Source organism: Cynara cardunculus (genome assembly GCF_001531365.2).
Source record: "Cynara cardunculus var. scolymus isolate 2C chromosome LG 12, CcrdV1, whole genome shotgun sequence".
NCBI classification, from domain to species: Eukaryota; Viridiplantae; Streptophyta; class Magnoliopsida; order Asterales; family Asteraceae; genus Cynara; species Cynara cardunculus.
In genome coordinates this window covers 35,097,654-35,116,581 of record NC_037539.1, presented here as the reverse complement: position 1 = coordinate 35,116,581, position 18,928 = coordinate 35,097,654, and the positions used below count along the sequence as shown (strand labels likewise).

The 18,928-nt window shown below is 35.4% G+C and overlaps 1 protein-coding gene across 3 annotated transcripts; it reads left to right on the top strand.

Moving 5' to 3' along the window:
* The first annotated feature begins 495 nt into the window (after positions 1–495).
* Positions 496–17,231, top strand: LOC112522901 (transmembrane E3 ubiquitin-protein ligase FLY1). 3 transcript variants are annotated; one of them, XM_025132236.1, is made up of 16 exons: positions 496–783; positions 868–1,003; positions 3,486–3,558; positions 4,623–4,750; positions 5,490–5,605; positions 7,807–7,867; positions 11,162–11,228; positions 11,332–11,409; positions 11,838–11,995; positions 12,193–12,252; positions 12,361–12,454; positions 12,813–12,980; positions 14,541–14,869; positions 15,285–15,401; positions 15,581–15,742; positions 16,732–17,231. In XM_025132236.1, the coding sequence occupies exons 2-15, from the start codon at positions 881–883 to the stop codon at positions 15,680–15,682; spliced, it is 1,674 nt and encodes a 557-aa protein (XP_024988004.1). In that variant the 5' UTR covers positions 496–783; positions 868–880; the 3' UTR covers positions 15,683–15,742; positions 16,732–17,231. The 3 variants fall into 3 exon arrangements, with proteins under 3 accessions (XP_024988004.1, XP_024988003.1, XP_024988002.1); XM_025132235.1 differs by having other exon boundaries at positions 496–1,003; positions 11,838–11,986; positions 12,208–12,252; XM_025132234.1 differs by having other exon boundaries at positions 496–1,003.
* Positions 17,232–18,928: the final 1,697 nt, after the last annotated feature.

Here is an 18,928-nt window from a genome sequence, read left to right as displayed (position 1 = left end):
ACTGGACAAAAATCTTGAATCCACCAATGATAACATGGTCATTTACTCGGTTTAAATTATTTAAAAAATATAAAGGGGGTGTTTGTGATTGCTTATTTGAAACAACTTATGTTTTTTATAAAAACACTTATCAACTTATTATAAGTCAAAAAGGTTAATTTCTTTAAAAACTTTTTATTATCGGTTTGGCACCGATATAAACTGTTTATCCAAACACTCAAAAATACTTATTATCCGTGTTATAACGGAATAGGTCAATAAATTATTTTTATAAGTAATTCAAAACCTCCAAAAATAAAATGAGGATGATAAGATTTGAGATGATGTTAAATTGAGTTATAAGTAGAATATTGTTGATCTTCGTTTAATATTTAAATAAGTAGAATGATCAGAAGATGTTGATCAAACCTCTGGTCTTCAATGGAATGATCATTCATTCTACGATGAAACAACCTCCAACGCAGTCAGTTGTCTAATTGGAATAACAACTCCACCTCCTTTTTTTTTTTTACTTTTTGAATAAACAAAGATACAGAAACAAGAACATCCGCACCAACTACTGATTCATAATATCAATCAAAATTCTCGGGAAATTCATCAGAAAATCAGGGTTTTTTCTGGTCTACAAATTGACTACTGATTTTCTTTCTTGTTGAAACAACTACTTTATTTATGTGCAGTCGGTTGTTAAAGTCTCATTTTCCTATCTCAATTGGTAGTTTAGGGCTGTTGTTGACTCCACTCGAAGCAACAATCTCTTTCACTCTTTCTTCAGAATTATATGTATGTTTCTGTTGTGGAAATTTCCTCTTCTACTTCAGCGGATTGTGATTTAGCTGAGTCTTGTTCGGGTCTTTTTGTGATCAGAAACTTGGGGTTTATGGGGTTAAAGGTGAAAGAATTTCGGGTTTTCTTCGGGTTGCTGTGGTTTGTTTTGTCAAATTTTCAACCGATTGCAGGATTAAGGCCTCTGAGGGAGAGAGCTCGTTCATGGGGTGATGAGGTTAGTCTTCACAAATACTGTTGATTTTTGTGTGCATATAATTCCTTCAAGATTTAGTTTCATGTTAATTTGGCGTTGACCTTAAGATTACTTTACGATTCCTGTGAAATTTCCAGGAAGAATGCACTTCGATATCCTTCTTAATTCCCTTTTTGAACATTGAAATGAATATGGGCTTTAAACCTTTTCAGGAATACGTTTTGTTCACTACATTGAGCTTTAGAATAAGTGATAAGATATAAAATTCTCTAGATATAAATGTCCCTCTTGTCTTAATAACATTTACATTCCTATCAGGTTGTTTCTGGGTTGTGTAGTACTGTGTGGTTAAGAGATAATTTGACCAGTTCCAGATCATAAAAGTTAGTGACACTAGTGAAGAGAAAAATTACGCCACAGTTAATTTTTTTGCTATCTGTGGGTTTCGGGCCAGCTTGCTTGCGACTCGATTAATCTCATGGGCCCTGAAGATAACAGCTAGTAAAATCCTAAGTGGCCATGAGGAGACTCGAACTTGCGACCTATGTGCAGGAGCCCCAATGCTTAGCCTTTATTTGCCTCTTATGCTAGCTCTCAAGATTGCCACATTGGATTTTGTTACTTGAAATTTGGTTTTTTGTGTATAACAAGTAGAATTTGATGGGCTTTCACGAATTAAAAGCGAGTTGTCCTAGGAAAAGTTGTGGATGAGTTTGTTTGAAAAGGATGTTGGGGAAGTTCATGGGAGAATTGTCTTTTTCAATTTGTCGGACTCTTTGTTTGCTATTCTGTTCACCAAAGGAAAGCTGTATTACTTTTGATACCAATCTATTGTTTTACTTAATGGTTCTACTAATACCGTGCGGAAGAGATCCATATAAAGTTCAATTAAAATTATCAAGTATACGATACATACACAATGGTTTGTTCATGTGATGTGAAGATGTGGAAGGAAAGCATTTCTTGCTTAGGCACATGGATCTTGTTGGTGCAATGAAAGCCAATATGATAATCTTCATAGATGGTTATGCTTTTAAACTTTGGTTTCGTATAATAGGTAAAGGTTCACACCGACCAAAATGCCTCAGAATACCAAATTAAGGTCTCATTCATTTTGGTCATTTAGCAATTTCATTTTGTGAGCCCTATCAGCTTGATGTGAGGAGAAACAGAGATGGCCCCAAAATGGAGGACGCTGAATGGAGGAAAATGGTAGAAACAAATAAAACCTATGATTTCATCTTGCAAATGAAATATATTTTTGTAGTTAATTGAACCGAAACACTTTTTAGATTCTACCCTTTCTTCCACTAGTAGTGTTTGGCGTACACACCCATAGACCTCTACTTATGTTAGTTGAGGCATTGTATATGTATCTCAGCTGTGGTGTTGTAGTTTATTGGACTGAAATTAACATTTTTGTCATCAAATTTCATCAATATTTACTCTGATGCATATTAGTTTGTTAAGGCATCTCATTTTCATCAATATTTAGTTTTATAGATAATAGGCCATATACTTTACTGCTACATTTTTAAGTATTATATCTACATATATTTGGAGTTTGATACTATTACTGTTTGCTAACTAATCTTATATTTGAGACGCAAAGAATGCATATCTTTTGTCATACCTTAAGATACTAATATGTGAAGATTATATATTCGTGTGGCTTACAACAGTCTATGAGTTTGCCATTCGATATCAACTCAAATCAGAATTCAAGCCGGTGTTACTAACCTAATAGATTGAGTGGTAATCCTAAAGAAGATTTTCTTTGGGTAATGATAGCTTGACACCATTGTGATTAGCTTGTGCGGTGCAAACTTCTGCATGCTACACCTTATCTTGATCGAGCATTCAAAACAAATGCTACTAATAAAGGATAATAGGTTACATTTCCCTTCGAGTTAATGAATTTTTTTTGATAGGGAGGGGGGAGACCCCTCCAGATCAAGATAAAACACTAAAACGCTAAAATGAATTTGTGAACCCTATAATTTGGCTTTTCTTTGCATAGTAACCATTGTTTTTGCACAAAGAGTAACTATAGTCTACCGAAATGAGGGATTGATTTTGGGCAATGCACAAAACACAATCTTAGTTACTTGGCACTTTTTGTTTAGAATCACTCATTCTTCTAAAGTATACTGCAAGAACAATGGCGTTTGCAGAAAAAGCCAAGTAGCCAAGTATGCTGGTCCGTATTGTCAATGACTTCTATTCCATTTGTTAGAAATGTCAGATGATGGACAGTTGTTTTGGGGATTATGATGGTCATATATGCAACCCTAGTTATTGTTTTTCTGCTGCCTCGTCATTACAACACATATGTAGGATTCTTATCCATTAAGAACAATAGAAATTGTATTACATTTTGAACTCGCTGGACTGTATGCAACCTCATACTATTCTAAACATTTTGCGTGTTGATTAGAAATATAACATGATTTTGAAACATCAAGCTTGAGTACAATGTAATTTAACCCTCTGCTTCTTTCAGTGGCTTGTTGCAAGGAAAGATGAGAATGAATTGGGTCCATTCTCTGCATGGAATATAACTGGGACGTACAGAGGTTCGTAAGTTACTGAGCTAGGATATATGATCACATTCTACTACTTTAACAAAGTTTGAAGTTGCTGGATGAAACTCCAATTTGAAATGATGGGTTTCGAGCAGTTAATAATATCTAACATGTGTATCAAATGCCTAGACACTCTCTACACACAAACTCCTTGTTCTCCAAAGTCACCTCTTCTGGAAAGGGTTTTCCAGTAAACAGGGACTTGGTTCTGCAAGTAGGAATTATTCTAGAACAAGCCATAATATAAAGGTGGGCACTAGTTTATGAACATAGTAGGTAGGGAACACATATTTATAGGTTTGTTCTAACTAAATCAACAAGATTGCTATCATTGACCATTAAAATTGATTAGCAAAACACTAGCAAATGGAATGAAAGAGACTACTGAAGCTCCAGAAAAGAACTAGGTGCCCAGTGTCCAATGTAACACACAAAAGGCCCAAAGTATGAAATGGTATACCCAGTATTTTGTGTTTTCCCATAGTGACTAGTTCCTTATTGTTGTGCATATTCTGGATCATATGGTCCCTTTTGATTTACGTCTTAGTTAATTTTCATCGCAGCTTTTGGAAGAAATTCTTGGATCTTAGATAATATTTGGCTCTTAATTCACTAAGGGGCAGGTTCATTCTATGGCTAGTTTATGCTCTTCCCCATTGCCCACAGTACACCATAGAACCAAAACAGAATGTGGAGATATTATATACCATCATCCCTCGAAGCACACTACATGCCAAGTTGAAATGGAGATTCAGTGAGTACTTTGGAGGAAGCACATACCCTAAAATAGCTAGCATGGACACTGAAACCTGATGATAGATGCTGGTCTGAACAAGCATCAGAATAATATATAATGCTTAATTTCATCCTTTTCTGTGGGCATTAAGATATTTACTTAGGAGTAGTAGTGACATGATGGTCGTTAAGGACTTGCCTTATGTTCTCTTTTTCTTTTTTATTGCAATAGATAGCATAGCACCAACTATCTTATTTTGGTGTTATACAGCTAATTGACTTGGAGTTTGTTTTCGGAATTGATGTTGTGCTTGTATCAGGGGCTTGGAGGTTCCTCCAGTCCTCAAATACATCTTCCAGGTTTCCAGATTTCAAGAAATCAAGTGGCAATTCTGTGTTGGAGTTGATCACTAGGCCAACTAAGATAAATGGTGTACACTATGTTCAGGTAAGGTGTAATTCTTATCATATTATGGTTATATACCAAGATTGTTAGCCTCAAATGTTTCTTTCACATAACCACAAGGGTGGTGCCTGATTGGTTTGAGCTTGGCTCCAAAGGTCAAAAGTACCAGGAGGTCCCAAATTCAAATCCAAGGAGGAATAAAAATCCCCTTGTGGCCACAGAGGTTCAAATGCGGTGACTCCTTGCTATCTGCAAAGCAGGTGATCGCCCTGGGATTAGTCGGCTCGCATAGCGGGTTGGATATCCAGGTTAATAATAATAAAAACAATGTTTCTTTCACATTACGGCTTACAAATGTGGTTATGGTGGACAATATTTCTGAAATTCTAGTTAAATTTCTATATGATATGAAACTGAGATAGTTACCAAATAATTTAACTTAGAAAACATGATATGTATATGGATGTAATTACCTTTAACGCACAAAATTCATTATGCGGTATACTTCAAAAAGGAAAATCATGATCTATAGAGATGAAAAGTAGAATTTGATATCGAAAACCTATGGGCTATATATGCGCAGACATAGAGACACTGCTAGTAGATCTAATTGTTCATCTATATCTCCATTTATGTATGCGTTTGTGTAGCAGCTACATTTTCCATTAAATGTAGCCACTACTTGGGTTTAATTTTTTTTCTTTTCAAGTTATGTGCTATTTTATATCTTGATAAGGAATTCTAAATTTGTAACAAGAACTTCTGGTTCCTGATATGGCAGGGTGTAATGATTTTCCATGACGTGTTTGATAATGAACCTGAAGTTGGCCGTGTCCAAATTAGGGTAGAAGGAGTATATATATGGCCGTTTAGACAACTTCGAATGGTCGCCAACAGGTACTTCCCTCAGAAGTAGAGTATGTACTATGAAAGTCAATTCTCTAGTTATTGCATATGACTGATTATCAGTTTGCAACATATTACTCCCAGGCTTCTCACAGGTTTGATCTTTGTAAACTTGTGGCATGAGTGTGTTCATAGTTTAGACATGTATCAAGTGTAGTTCTTTCATAATTTTGTACTAACAGGACGTCGTTAGGAGGAGAGGTCAGATATATGGTACTTGAAGAGGGATTTGAGTGAATGAATTATAACCAAAACAGTCAACATAGATTAAAGTGTTTGAAAGAATGGCATCATGTCTTCGAACCTCTTAATGTTTTCTATTGGCTTAGACCACTTTATGGTTTCTTCTGGGTTCATGTTTAGCCTATCCCATAGAGCTTCTTGTTGTTGTGGTTATGGTTATGATTTTGGCCTTTTGGGTCAATTGAGTGACATGAAGATACAAAATGTGTATTGCATATTCTGTTACAAACAAAGCTAATATGACAAAATGAAAAGGTTGTCAGATTTATAATTTTATTTTATTTATTGCTTTTTGGCTGCCCAACTTTGTCCAACTAGATCTTGAGAAGGATTAGGGGATTAGGGGTTGTAAACAATGCTTTGATAATGTAAAACCCAGCTAACGAAAAGGGTTACTGAAGTGATAAAGAGTAAAGTGTGGGATTGTAAATAAGATGAATTAAATAAAAATATGCTTGAATACAATAGATGAATGTGTATGTGTGTGTGTGTGCGTCATCTGCGAGTGCGCCGTTGCCCGTGCCTTTGCCAAATACACATATAAGAAATTGTTCGCATATCAATACTTCATTGCTCTTTTGGAAACCCATATCCACCCTATATGAGGGCGGCTTGTAAATCCCGCCCCATTGCCATCCACAAGCTAGCGGATTTCTATGCAAGTTTTGTCCCAACGCTTAGGAGCACCATATCTCCATGTTGTGCTGCCCTTGCAAATAGAACCCTTACGGTGAATTGCACTGTATGCCTGATTGCCTATACCATGATGGTCAATCGTGACTCCCACCAGGCCTTATGCTTTCTTAGAAGCATAAAATGTCCAAAAGTATCGGAAGGTATTCTAAAAATTGAATTTGACATTATAACATATTAAAATTGCATGAGTATTCTTGTTGAGTACTTCGTTTTTTTTTGCAGGGAATCCATGTTCCAGTGTGATGAGATAGATACCCCTATTTATAGAGGGGGTGATATATAAGTACATGGGATCCAATAATGCCTCTAATTAACTCGTATGTACAGTTAGTTAAGTGAAAGATGGTCCGTAACTAGACAAAAAATTTGGTAGTTTATATGAGTCAAAGGAAACCTACAAAGCCAACTTATGCCTTCATGGATAATGGTTATTTTGTTGTTCATGTGCAAGGAAGAACGTTACTATTAGCTGTATTATACAATTTAATAATCATTTGGCAGTAGTGGCATAAAGTTTCTCTAATAATATTGCAATGAAAATGATATGCTGAGCCTTCAAATGGGCAAATCGTGGCCTTGTAATTTAAGACGCCTAAGAAATAGTTTTTTACAGGACATATATGAAACCTTATGATGATGGTTCTTTCTGGGCACAAATCAATGGTATTGAAAGCAATATCGTGGATATTACTAAAATATTCCATTTGACATTGCATTTGAGTCAGTATGTTGTTATCATTTTTATTTTAATTATATATAATACACAAAATGTTTGCAAAGTACGGTGCAGAATTTTTCTTGCCCATAATTGATAGGTGGACTTCCACACTTCTATCCTGTATCAGAAAACATGCAGGTGATGAACTTGATTATGAGTTAAAAGGATTTTTTGTGGTTCAACCTGTAATCTCTTTCTCTATCATGAGCAATAGTGGATCCAGAAAATATATGGATTTGCTTACGAATTAATTGCAATTTTCTGATTTTCGGGTTTTTTTTTTTTTGGGGGGGGGGGGGGGTTGCGACTGCTATTTAATATATGATTCGATACTAAATTTTTTGAATGCATCTGTTAACTACAAAAAATCAAGTGGGACTTGCTAGCTTGTCCTTGACTTTGTCACTGGTCACGAGTGTCGAACAAATACTCTATCTGAGCATATATTGATTATTTTCTTAACATCATATATTGGAAGTATGTTTAAGGATATCTTGATCAAATGAAATACATATATGATACTCTTGACTTGCAGTGCAAAAGAGGGAGAGTTTGGTCAAGAAGAGGATTATATACTATCCAACCCATATCACTTGGTAATCTTTATTTCTCACTGATATCATATGGTTACTTCTACAAATAAATGATTGTATTGGTCATGGTGGCTGTTACTCTAAGTTCGATTGTTCATTCATCTCTTGACAGATTTGTTTTAGTGGAAAATTTTCTCCATGATTTTTTATCTATGTTGGAATTTCTCATTGCATCTGTAGTGGCAGACTTGAAATAACAGAGGGTAAAACATATTACCCACCTCACTAGGTTTATGCTTTTATGGTGTACCAGTCTTTTCCAGCAGAAAGATGCCATGTTTCGAATTTCTGAAACCTTGAACTCATTAGAATGAAGAACATGTTTATGTGCAAATGTGGGAACCACATGCATTTGTCCATCCTTCGTCTGGTTGTTACCTGCCAATATGGATGTTCCCTTTAGGGGATAATCCAAAATAATAGAATTGTGATTTTTAGTTGTATTATGTACTTGATATCTAGTTTAAACGGCATGACAGTCTTGTACTTGTATAGCAAATCAAGGCAGGATTCATGCTGCACTAGGACCAAGGCTTCTAACAGCAACTAAAATTTCCCCTTTTTTCCATAAGGCCGCCTAAGGTTGATGGCGATGCACCTACAATGCTTATGACAATGTTGATAGTTTGAGTCGCCAAAGCCTTATAACCTCTTGCTTGAATTTCTCTTTTTTCCATGGGTGCTAACTGTCATGGTATCTCTACTAGTTCAACGTGCACACAGCATTGCCCCAGGGGTGGACACAGTAGGGGGGCATGGTGGTGCTGAGCCACCCCCAACTGTTCCACTTAATATGTTATAATAGAAACTTGAAACATATTATCTTAGTGGTCCAAGTGGTTTGATATGTTTGCTAGGAATTGATTATTCAGAGATTGAATCTCCTAGTTTCCTTTTCTTTTCTTTTTTCCTTTTTATTTAATCAATCTCAAATTTCTTTAAATAATTAATTCGAAACTCCTAGTTTCTTTTTCTTGATTTTTTTCTTTTTTTGTTTAATTAGTTTCAGATTTCTGTGAATAATTAGAGCATGTATAAATTATAATATGCATAATTTAATATTTGCTGGTTCTATCGCCAACAATATTTTTATGTTTTTTTCGTTTGCAAATGTTTTATAAAAAATATTATAAAATCAAATATCAGAGTAAAGTAAATCAACACTGATATCATTATACAAAGTCTCCAAATATATAGATCAAGATTGTGAAGTCATAGATTTTTATACTATCATGTTTATGGCTTGCACTATGAGTTCCTTTTTTGCCCATATCACATGTCTCACATTAACAATTTGCACGTTACAAATTGAGTTCATTTCTTTCAACATCATCTAGACCACCCTAAATTAAAATTCTAGCCCTGCCTCTGATTAGCCCCCTCATTGTAATACCGGGCATGCTTCTGTTCTTGCTCCAGTCTTTGGAAGAAAGAATTTGTTATAGTTCCTAGAAAAAGTCAGATATGTAAGAGTTTATAATACTAGTAGGCTACATCATAATGCGTTACATGGTTGGTTTGTCCCTTGTGTCTTGGTGAGAATAGATGATTCCAAGAGCCAGGCTGAACACTCTCAGAAATGTAAGATATATGTATTCATGTTTGCTATAATCTTAGGGTCTTACTGTCTTGCGCTTTCCCATCATGTATATGTATATTTCTGCTTTTGTAAATGATATCGTCACACCTTGCAAGATTCTTTCCTTTGGTATGAGTCACACTCAAGGTACGAACCTTAACCTCATACAGTAACCATAATGGCATCTTGCTGTTAGTTTGGCTTTGCCTGTCAAGCCGATTGACTAATTGAGAGTTTTGTCCTTGTAGGTTAACTGACTCATTGGGCCTTTAAATTAACGTATTAAAATTTTAACTCAAGAAGTTTGATATTCTTCAATTAAACCATTTTTTGTTTCGTCTCATGAAGAATTATGTTATCATTTTTGAGTTCATAATTCTTGTCAAGTTATGATGTGATTGGGTCTTTTCTACCACTTCTATGCCACATGGCCTTCTTACATAGCAACTTAAGTTGAGGTTTATATGGGAACACACCAGGTTTGGTTTGCAAGGAAAAACGAGAAGTGTGTAAGATTCAGAAAGTTTATGCTCAAGTTAGGGTTAGTTAGCTATGCCGATCACACTCATTATGCAAAATTAAAGGGAGAAGTACAGTTGCATTTGTCCTATGGATGGCAGTAAACAAATAACAAGGAGGTAGAAGTGGCCATTTTATTAAAAAGAAACGTGTAATATAAATGTGTATCCAATTAGTTTGGGACAGTTACAGCTCTTTAGTGGGATAAAGGTTTCTTTTTGTGGCATAGGTTTAAAATATGGTACTGTAAATAGGGTAACTTGGTAGTAATAGAGCCTTATATTCTTGGGATAGGAGATGCTCTTTACTGAGGAGTATGATATTTATCAGCATTTGAAATAACAGTAATTCCATAGAGATCTATATTCTTGGCATAACTTTAGATTTTCCTTCGTTTACATTTGAAATACCACTCGCCAATGAATGAGTACATAGGTCATTATAGGATAGGGCTTAACTTTACGGCATACGATGATCTTTCAGATGCATTGTTTAGAAATTCACTTGAATGAAAAAGAGTACGAATAGCCTCATTTGATGGATTTTAGGAAGGAAACACAATTAATTGAAACAGATTTTAGCTGTTAAAAACTGGCACACTGTTGATCAAATTATTAATTGAACGTTTTTTCTACTTTGCAGAAAGTCTTTGTTGTCATTAGTTGTTCATATTCTTTTAGTTCCTATACATTGTACCTATTCCAAGAAGTCAAGTTCTCGACTCTTGGAAAAGGATAGGTATTACAATATCGAGTAACATACTTTTCTAATTTGAAAATAATTTTGTGACATCTTAGGGGATAAATCAGGATCTATTTTTACCTTTGAATGCAAAAGTTATCTGCAGTACATAGTAGGTTCCATCAAAACATGGTGTCATTAGCTAACAGAACTTGCTGCTGATGGAAGCTCTTTAGGATGATTGCACATTTTACTAAGAATTAGTGCGTGCTTTTTGCACAGTGGAGATCACTACCCAAAATGAGTGTTCATTCTGTTATCAATTTGGTTGCTCTGATCACCATTTTCCTCTCATCAAGAAAATGGAACCCACTATCACATCTTTAGTTTGCCTCAGACCACAGGAGTGAAGTCAACAAAATGAGAAAGTTAAATGACCAAAATGAAAAGCCCTGTATTTTTAATGTATTTTTATTCGTAAATTAATGTGATGAACTTGTATTTTTACACCTTCTCAGCTTGGAGTTTTCTCATCACAAGTCTTCCAGGAGTCTCCACGTGATAAGATCTGGAAGAGCAAACAATGTAGTTTTCTTCCCATTATTTGTGTTAATTTTACCCCCCACACTTTGTATTAATTCTTTTTCTCAATGAAGTTTGGAGTAAGTATTTGAATTTGTTCTTGCAGCTCCAATTAGTGACATGGACAAACACTGTAATGTTGAAATCTCTGCTCAAATTTCACGTGTCTCATCCACCCAAAGTGGTACTGCAGCTCTATAATGAATACCTTTCCTCAAAGTTTATTTTTCTTGTACATATTATGTATTTGCTTGAAACCTTGTTTAAAAACAGGCACATACTACCCTAGCAAAGGGTTATTTGAAACCAATGCTTTATATCCTTATAAGTTTGCTTAGTGAACGAGTATGAGCACATGCCAGTGCATTTTGCTTATGCACACACATATATACATGCAAATATAGATACACTCAAGTACTTGGAACTTACTCTCCATAACCTTAAGGTTCGAACCCGACACTTGCTGTAATACCCAGTGAATTACCGTGGGTGTTTCAATTAACGGGCAGCAACAATTTGACCCCCTTGCTATGGTTTCCAATGTCATGAAAAATGTGTGTATTTATTTATTTATTTTCAAGCCATTTGAATATTCTCTTCCTTTCCTGGTAGATGGAGACCATGATCGTTATTACATGGAAGGCTTAATGGAGAGTCCTTCTGCTGATGATGATGGAGATTGCTTCTCACCCATGCTAATGAATGCTACTTCAGTCAACATAGAGGTTTACTATAACAAAGCAGTGAATTACACTCTAATGGTGACCTTTGTATCCTTCATCTTATCCCTTCCTTGTTGATTTTGAACAAGTCAATGCCTACTTATTTCAGATAGGGTATTTCAGTATGAAGTAAGTACATCTTGATGTATCATGTGTAAATGGACCTAATTCTTAGTGTTATTATTCTAACCAATTGTGCATGATCAACTGCTTTACTGTTGCTCCTTAAAGTTTTCGGATATCAGATTTCTTTTCTTCAGGTTCTTCTGTTAATTCGGCAAATGGAACATAGTAATACGCAATCTGTAAGACTTCGTCTGATAGTTGTACTTGTATTGTAGTATTCAAATAAATTTGAAGACTGTTATTGCTGTCTAGATAAGATACCAATGTGGATTTGGCATCTACTGCAGGGGGCTGCAAAAGTGTCAATTTTGATGATTGGACAACAGGCTATCATGGATGCATATCTTTGCCTTTTACATTTGACTGCAGGGATATTAGTTGGTAAACTTTCTAGTTCAGTTGGGAATGTTTGGCAACTTCTATTTGTGGTTTTTTTGGCAAGAACATTACCTCTTTTGTTATTTATTATATACTCCTTTTTAGAAGTAAAGAGGAGTGAACAATACAATACAGCGTTGTTTGCATATCTTCCCAAGCATACTGCATGCAACTCAGGCTATTAGGAAATTTGTCAATCCATCAATTATAGTATTCTTATTATCTATGTTATTTCTTATAGTCGTGATGGTGAGGATCTTTCCGCTACCACTTAAGCAAATAATATTTGTTCTCTGCAAACATGTTTTTCATTTTTCTATTGATTATGGATGTGTATTTGAGTATGTGGTATGTCTTGCAGAGTCCTTGTTCAATGCTTTTGCTACTGCTGCATTTTTTAAGTTTGTCGTCTTCTCAATCTTTGAGATGAGGTATCTTCTTGCTATATGGAAGGCAAGTCGACCTATGAATAATGGAGAGGGTTGGGAAGCTATGAGGCGTGAACTTTCAGTTCTTTACAGTCGATTCTGTAAGTACTGTTGTTAAGAATCATGCTATTTCATTTTGTTTGTGTCGGAGTTGCTTATTTCATTACTTTTTATTTAAATTTGAACATCTCTAAATGTACTTTTTTAGATTATTGAAACACATGAAAATTAAAATTTTGATACTATTTTCCAAAATGACTTTATTGTTCCATTGATACAGTTATTCAGAAAGCACTTGAAAGGTTTTCTGTAAGTGCAGAAAAATCTACCATTAAACACAAGTTGCGAAAAGTCGATTGCTGAACACAAGTTCAGAAAATCCATTTACTCCTTGTCCTTGCCCCAATCTTTTAAAATATGTAATGTGGGGACACTCAACTCCTTGCTCACAACTTAAGTGTCCCTATGTTTTTCTTAGTTGAAGGGTATTTAGGTAAGTGACATATGGTCAAACAATTTGCCATTTCAAATATCACAGTTTTCTTGGGATGGAGGGAGTATATAGCAATTTTACCAAGATCATTCTATAAATCATTGATCAGGTAGCAGAGAAAAGGAACCATTTCTTCGCAATGTGTATGTGGTGTGATATAAGTTCCAACCTTTTCATTTGGACTAATAGTTAAATATTTGACTACTATTAAATGTCTTAAATACCGAACAACAATGACGAATTAGGGGAATCTTATGGACCCTAATCAATACCATCAATTCTTTGTAATGACAACAACTAGCAAGTAATTAGTTGCGGATTAAAAGATACCATGAAAAGAAATATTGCAATTTTCATAGGATATTTCCAAAAGGAAATTGTTGCAACTTTCATGTGACAAAGGGAAATATGTACGAGATCATATTGTTCTATTTGAACCAAGGCTTCTACAACCTCCTAGTCTCATCATTATATGTTTTAATATGCTTATGGGATAAATGTACCTTCGATGTATTTATACGAAATAGGTTCTCAACGATTATTTTACTAGGGTTAACTACCAAATTCAACAAAGAACAATGATGGTAAATCAATAAGTGTTAAAGTTGACTAAGGGGCCGTTTACGGAACACTTTCCAGGTAAGCGCTTACCATATGTCACTTACTTTACCGGGCGAGCATGCCAAGGACCGAGAATCTTACTCAGTAAGATACATACCAAGGACCGAGAAGCTTACCCTGTAAGTGAGGGAGAAGACTTTTACCTAGTAAGCGCTTACCGGGTAAAATACATCTACCAACAAACCATTTTTATGGCCGAAAATGTTACCTGATAAGGTAATGAGAGTGCTTGCGGGTAAGCTTTTGGTAAACGGCCCCTCAGAAAACATTCCAGTGCTGATTGCTTTGTCATGCCCACAGTGTTTACATGTATCGTCCGCATTTACAAAAAGTTTATACAGGTAGCTTTAATATGAGAATACCGATGCTTATATTTGCTAAATTTGGCTAAAGTAGTAGAAGATTGTTAAATCAGAGACTGACAATAGTACATTTGTATATTCATAATTAACCTTTTCGTTTACGCTTTCTTTGTATCAGGTTTATAGTTTAGTTGACTTTTCAAACATTCATCTATTTTGCACTAAGACTTGTATATATTTCTCAGATGGAATCCTTTTAGGTGGTATCTTGATCATGTATGAGTTCCATAGATATCTGCGCCCTATACTTCTTCTTTTGCATTCCTTTTGGATTCCGCAAATTATCACAAACATTGTTCGTGATTCAAGAAAACCATTGCATCCTCATTATATAGTAGGAATGTCTTTGACTCGGCTGGCAATTCCTTTATATGTCTTCGGATGTCCTCATAACTTCATGCGAATTGAACCTGATAAGAACTGGTGTATTAGTTTGGGTCTCCTTGTTGGTTTCCAGGCTGCAATTCTCATTCTACAACACTATCTTGGATCTCGATGGTTTATTCCTCGCCAGGTTTGATGTCCACTCTGTGATAGCTTCATATCCTTCAATTTATCCATTAACTTGTTTCATTAATAACGAATCAGTGGGGTTTTTTTGGAAGGGTGTCCCAGGCTATGCCTGGACTAATCCCGGCAAATTGTAACAGCAAGAAATCAGCCCTGATAAACTCAGTGGCTACAATTGTTGTGTATGCCTGGAATCGAACCCTGAACAAATGGGATATTCCACCGCATCCCTAGGGCCTCAACCACTATGCCACAACCCTTGTGGTTAATCAGTGGTTTATGGAAGGCAAATTAAAAAAAAAATCCAATTGGTTTAAATTGTAATCCACCTACATTGTTCACTAGCAATGATTATAGTTTTAGTTTGACTTAACATGCTTTGACTGACTCTGAACTTGTATTTTGATGTTTTAATGCAGATTTTGCCCGAGAAATATTGTTATTTTAGAAGGGTCGATCAGGAGTCAAATCATGCTACTGACTGTGTCATTTGCATGACTGCCATTGACCTCACTCATCATTCAAATGATTGCATGGTATGTAATGGCGAAATATTGTTGTATAGTTACTTTGTAGGTGGTCTTTCACCAACTCTTTGGGGTGGAAGTCAGGTCTGTGTACATCCCCCCAGCCTACCCCACCTCCGGGTTGGATATAATAAATTAGTTTGGTTAGTATTCTTTTCACCAAGAATTTAACAAAAATGTTGTTATAGGTTACTCCATGTGATCATTTTTTCCACTCTGGTTGCTTACAAAGATGGATGGATATAAAGATGGAGTGCCCAACCTGTCGGCGCTCACTTCCACCGGCTTAAAAGTTGATTATACAGACATGAGCCAATTGCCAAGACCAACCTGTTCATTGCAGTATCATGGTAAGAAATGATTTAAAATATTTATTTTCTTGATATAAATTTTTAGAATGACGAACTGCAATGAGCCCATTTCACCGCCTCCCTTTTTCTTGCCCATCATTAGATGTTATTGGGTAAGGATTTGTGCACTTCTAAACAAGCTACGGGTGTCAAAAAATTTTGGAAAAAGATTGTAAACATTTTCTTTGAATTTTAATGGGAAATAGCAAATTTGTTCGTGAATATAATATTTTTATTAAACACTTAACCGGGGTGTCTCGTGAAAGTTGCAACATTTGATTTGCCATGTAGTTTAAGGAAAATACTGGACTGTTCTTCGTCAAATATCTGAAAACGCTTCAATAAAGACAACATAAAGAATTGTGTGCATGCTTCAATTTATCCTTTTTTGGATAATCGTGGGCGCTCGGGCCAGCTTGCATGCATCTTGACTAATCCCAATGTCCCTGAAGTTAACTACCAAAGAAACCTCCAGTAGCCCCGAGTAGAATCGAAACAGTGGTCAGGGAGCAAGCCCATTATCTTACTAGTTGAGCTACCCCTAAGGGTAATCGATTTATCTTTAATAGTGAAAAACGGGCAAAATATTTACTTGAAAAAGGATGTGTCTAGAATTTTCATACGACGTCCAGGAAATGAATTTGTTGCAGTTTTCAGGAGATGGACGGGTATTTGTTATCTAAGTTAATCGTTATACGTATTAAATGTCGCCGCATTGGACTCCCACCAAAATTCATAACAAAGACACGTTTTTTTCTTTTTCTTTTCTTTTTCGTTTACACCCACTTATTCCTATTTACAATGCTGTCTTGTGTAGTATTATGGTATGACCAAATTGTTAATTAAATTAATCCGTATCAATATGAAACCAAAATGTACCATGTTTGACTTTGGAAAGTCAAATGTGTGCATTTTATCAACATGAATCAAATACCATCAGCATACGATGAAAGCATGTATATTGATGGTTTATGCTCTCATGACTGCAGGTTGGTCACGAGGAGCCTCAGAAGATAGCTGAACGTTGACTTATATAGAGCGTAAAAGGGGTGAGTCTGGGCTACATAAACTGTATATTGTACATTATGTAAGTCATGACAAAGGTTTCCTAATCCCAAAATTATTACACCACCGGGGACTCTGATTATTTTGTGCATGATGATTAGATGGCAGACATATTGACTAGAAAAACCACATTCTGAAGATGTATATAGAACTACTGTATGCATTTGTGATTTCTACAGATATCCTTAGTAGTATATCTGGTATCGGTTGAAGCCGTGGTTCGAGTATTTGGATCTGATTTTGGTTTTAAAAGTGTGACATAGTTGTTCATGTCTTGGTAGTTGAAGTTCCATTGGAAAGTTGTTGGTCTCATTGTCAAGATGATGCCAGTTCACATTATGATTGCTGTCTTTGTTGTAATGAATTCCCTTTACCATATTACACATAATTATGTGTTTTGGTTGGAGATGTGATATTTTCAAAATCATGTATTCTATAAACTAAAATTCTATTTGAGGGATTTGGGGGTTCTTTTCGGAACAATACTTTTACCCGATAAGGTTTGGGTTGTATTGCTTTAGCCCCCAACACTTCTGGGGGCGGGTATTTTCAATTTGCCATATGTTCGGTGCTTACTGCATACATTTTATCCTTCTAGACCGGTTTAGTGTTTACTGCATACATTTTATCCTTCTAGACCTTAATTTATGTGTGACGCGAGGGTATTTGTGTCTATTTGTCTAAGTTATGCTAAATGAACCCTTTTTACCAACTCTTTATATTCATACACATAAAAAAAACATTCATTTTAATATTTCCAATAATATGGTTTAACTAAAGGAGGTTAAAATAGCACGACCTATTTTTACAAGTACATGTTCATGGAATGACTCAAAAGTGCAATTACTCTCTTTTAGTTCCACATTTTCCAAATCTATGATCTCAAAATAAGATTTATATAGTTTTGGATCCATTCCCTTGAAGAAATTGATCCTGTGGACCTTTCATTGAGGATATTCCTCTCGTTGAAGAGTTGGAAGTTTTGTAAGAGATCCAATATTATATGCCGAATTTCAGTTGAGATTTATCATATTTAATACAAAATCTATTCAAACACAGTAAAAATACCACCGTAATCACAGGGTTTTAAAATTGAAAACAGAAAACTATGAAAAACAGGGGTTCTTCGTGAAGACAGCAGGTTTTTGAAGAAAAATACCCACAGGATTGAGAAATTGATTCAAAACAGAATCGATCGTATGATTTAGCAATCGCTCGGCTCTGGTACCAATTGTTGGATCCCATATTGAATCAATGATCTAAACAAAATATGTAAAGCGGAAACAATTTTAGATCGATATGAAAAGAGAATCGTAGTCATATGATTAATCGTGACCATAGATCTTGCATGGATTGGAATGATGGGGGTATCGGAGATGGAGTGTTTTTAAGAAATAACTCGAATTTACAAATTACAAAAGGGGAAAGAGGACTCTTATTTATAGGGAAATACAAGAAATAGTATTTTCTTATTTTACGCGCAAGTTTTCCTTTTTTACACTAAAATTGGGACTAACACTACTAGATCTAAACTTGATTCTGACCATTTTAGAAAATTAGTTGATGACAAGAACTATAGAGGCATAATTGGGTCACTTCTGTATCTATCTACCAGTAGACAAGATATTATGTTCTTAACTTGTCTCTGTGCAAGATTTCAAGTCAATCCAAAGAAATCTCATATTTCTGTTTTAAAGAGAATCTTTAGATACCTCAAAGTAACTCAATGATTGGGTCTCTAGTATCCAAAGAACTCTGGTTTCAAGCTTATAGCTTATATAGATGCAGATCATACATGATGCAAATTAGACAAAAGAGTACTTCTGAAAATTGTCAACTTATTAGTGACAACCTGGTCAGTTGGACATCCACAAAACAAAATTGTATGCCAACTTCTACGGCAGAGGCAGAATATATAGCTAGCTAGTTGTTGCTCACAAGTCCTCTGGATGACATAACTCAAAGACTATAGATTCAAGATTGAAGAAATTCCAGTTCTATGTGACTTCAGAAGTGTCATTGCAATCACTGCAAATCCTGTACAACACTCAAAGACCAAATACATTGATGTCAGGTACCATTTTATAAAAAATTATGTCGAGAAAGGAACCATGGAGATGT

What these genes read in the sequence shown, in the direction of transcription:
- LOC112522901 (XM_025132234.1), top strand. Translation starts at nt 782, where the DNA reads ATGTATGTTTCTGTTGTGGAAATTTCCTCTTCTACTTCAGCGGATTGT. An exon ending in TATCCAACCCATATCACTTG is followed by an intron (nt 7,868 to 11,161) that starts GTAATCTTTATT and finishes ACACCTTCTCAG; the next exon opens with CTTGGAGTTTTCTCATCACA. An exon ending in ATCATTCAAATGATTGCATG is followed by an intron (nt 15,402 to 15,580) that starts GTATGTAATGGC and finishes ATGTTGTTATAG; the next exon opens with GTTACTCCATGTGATCATTT.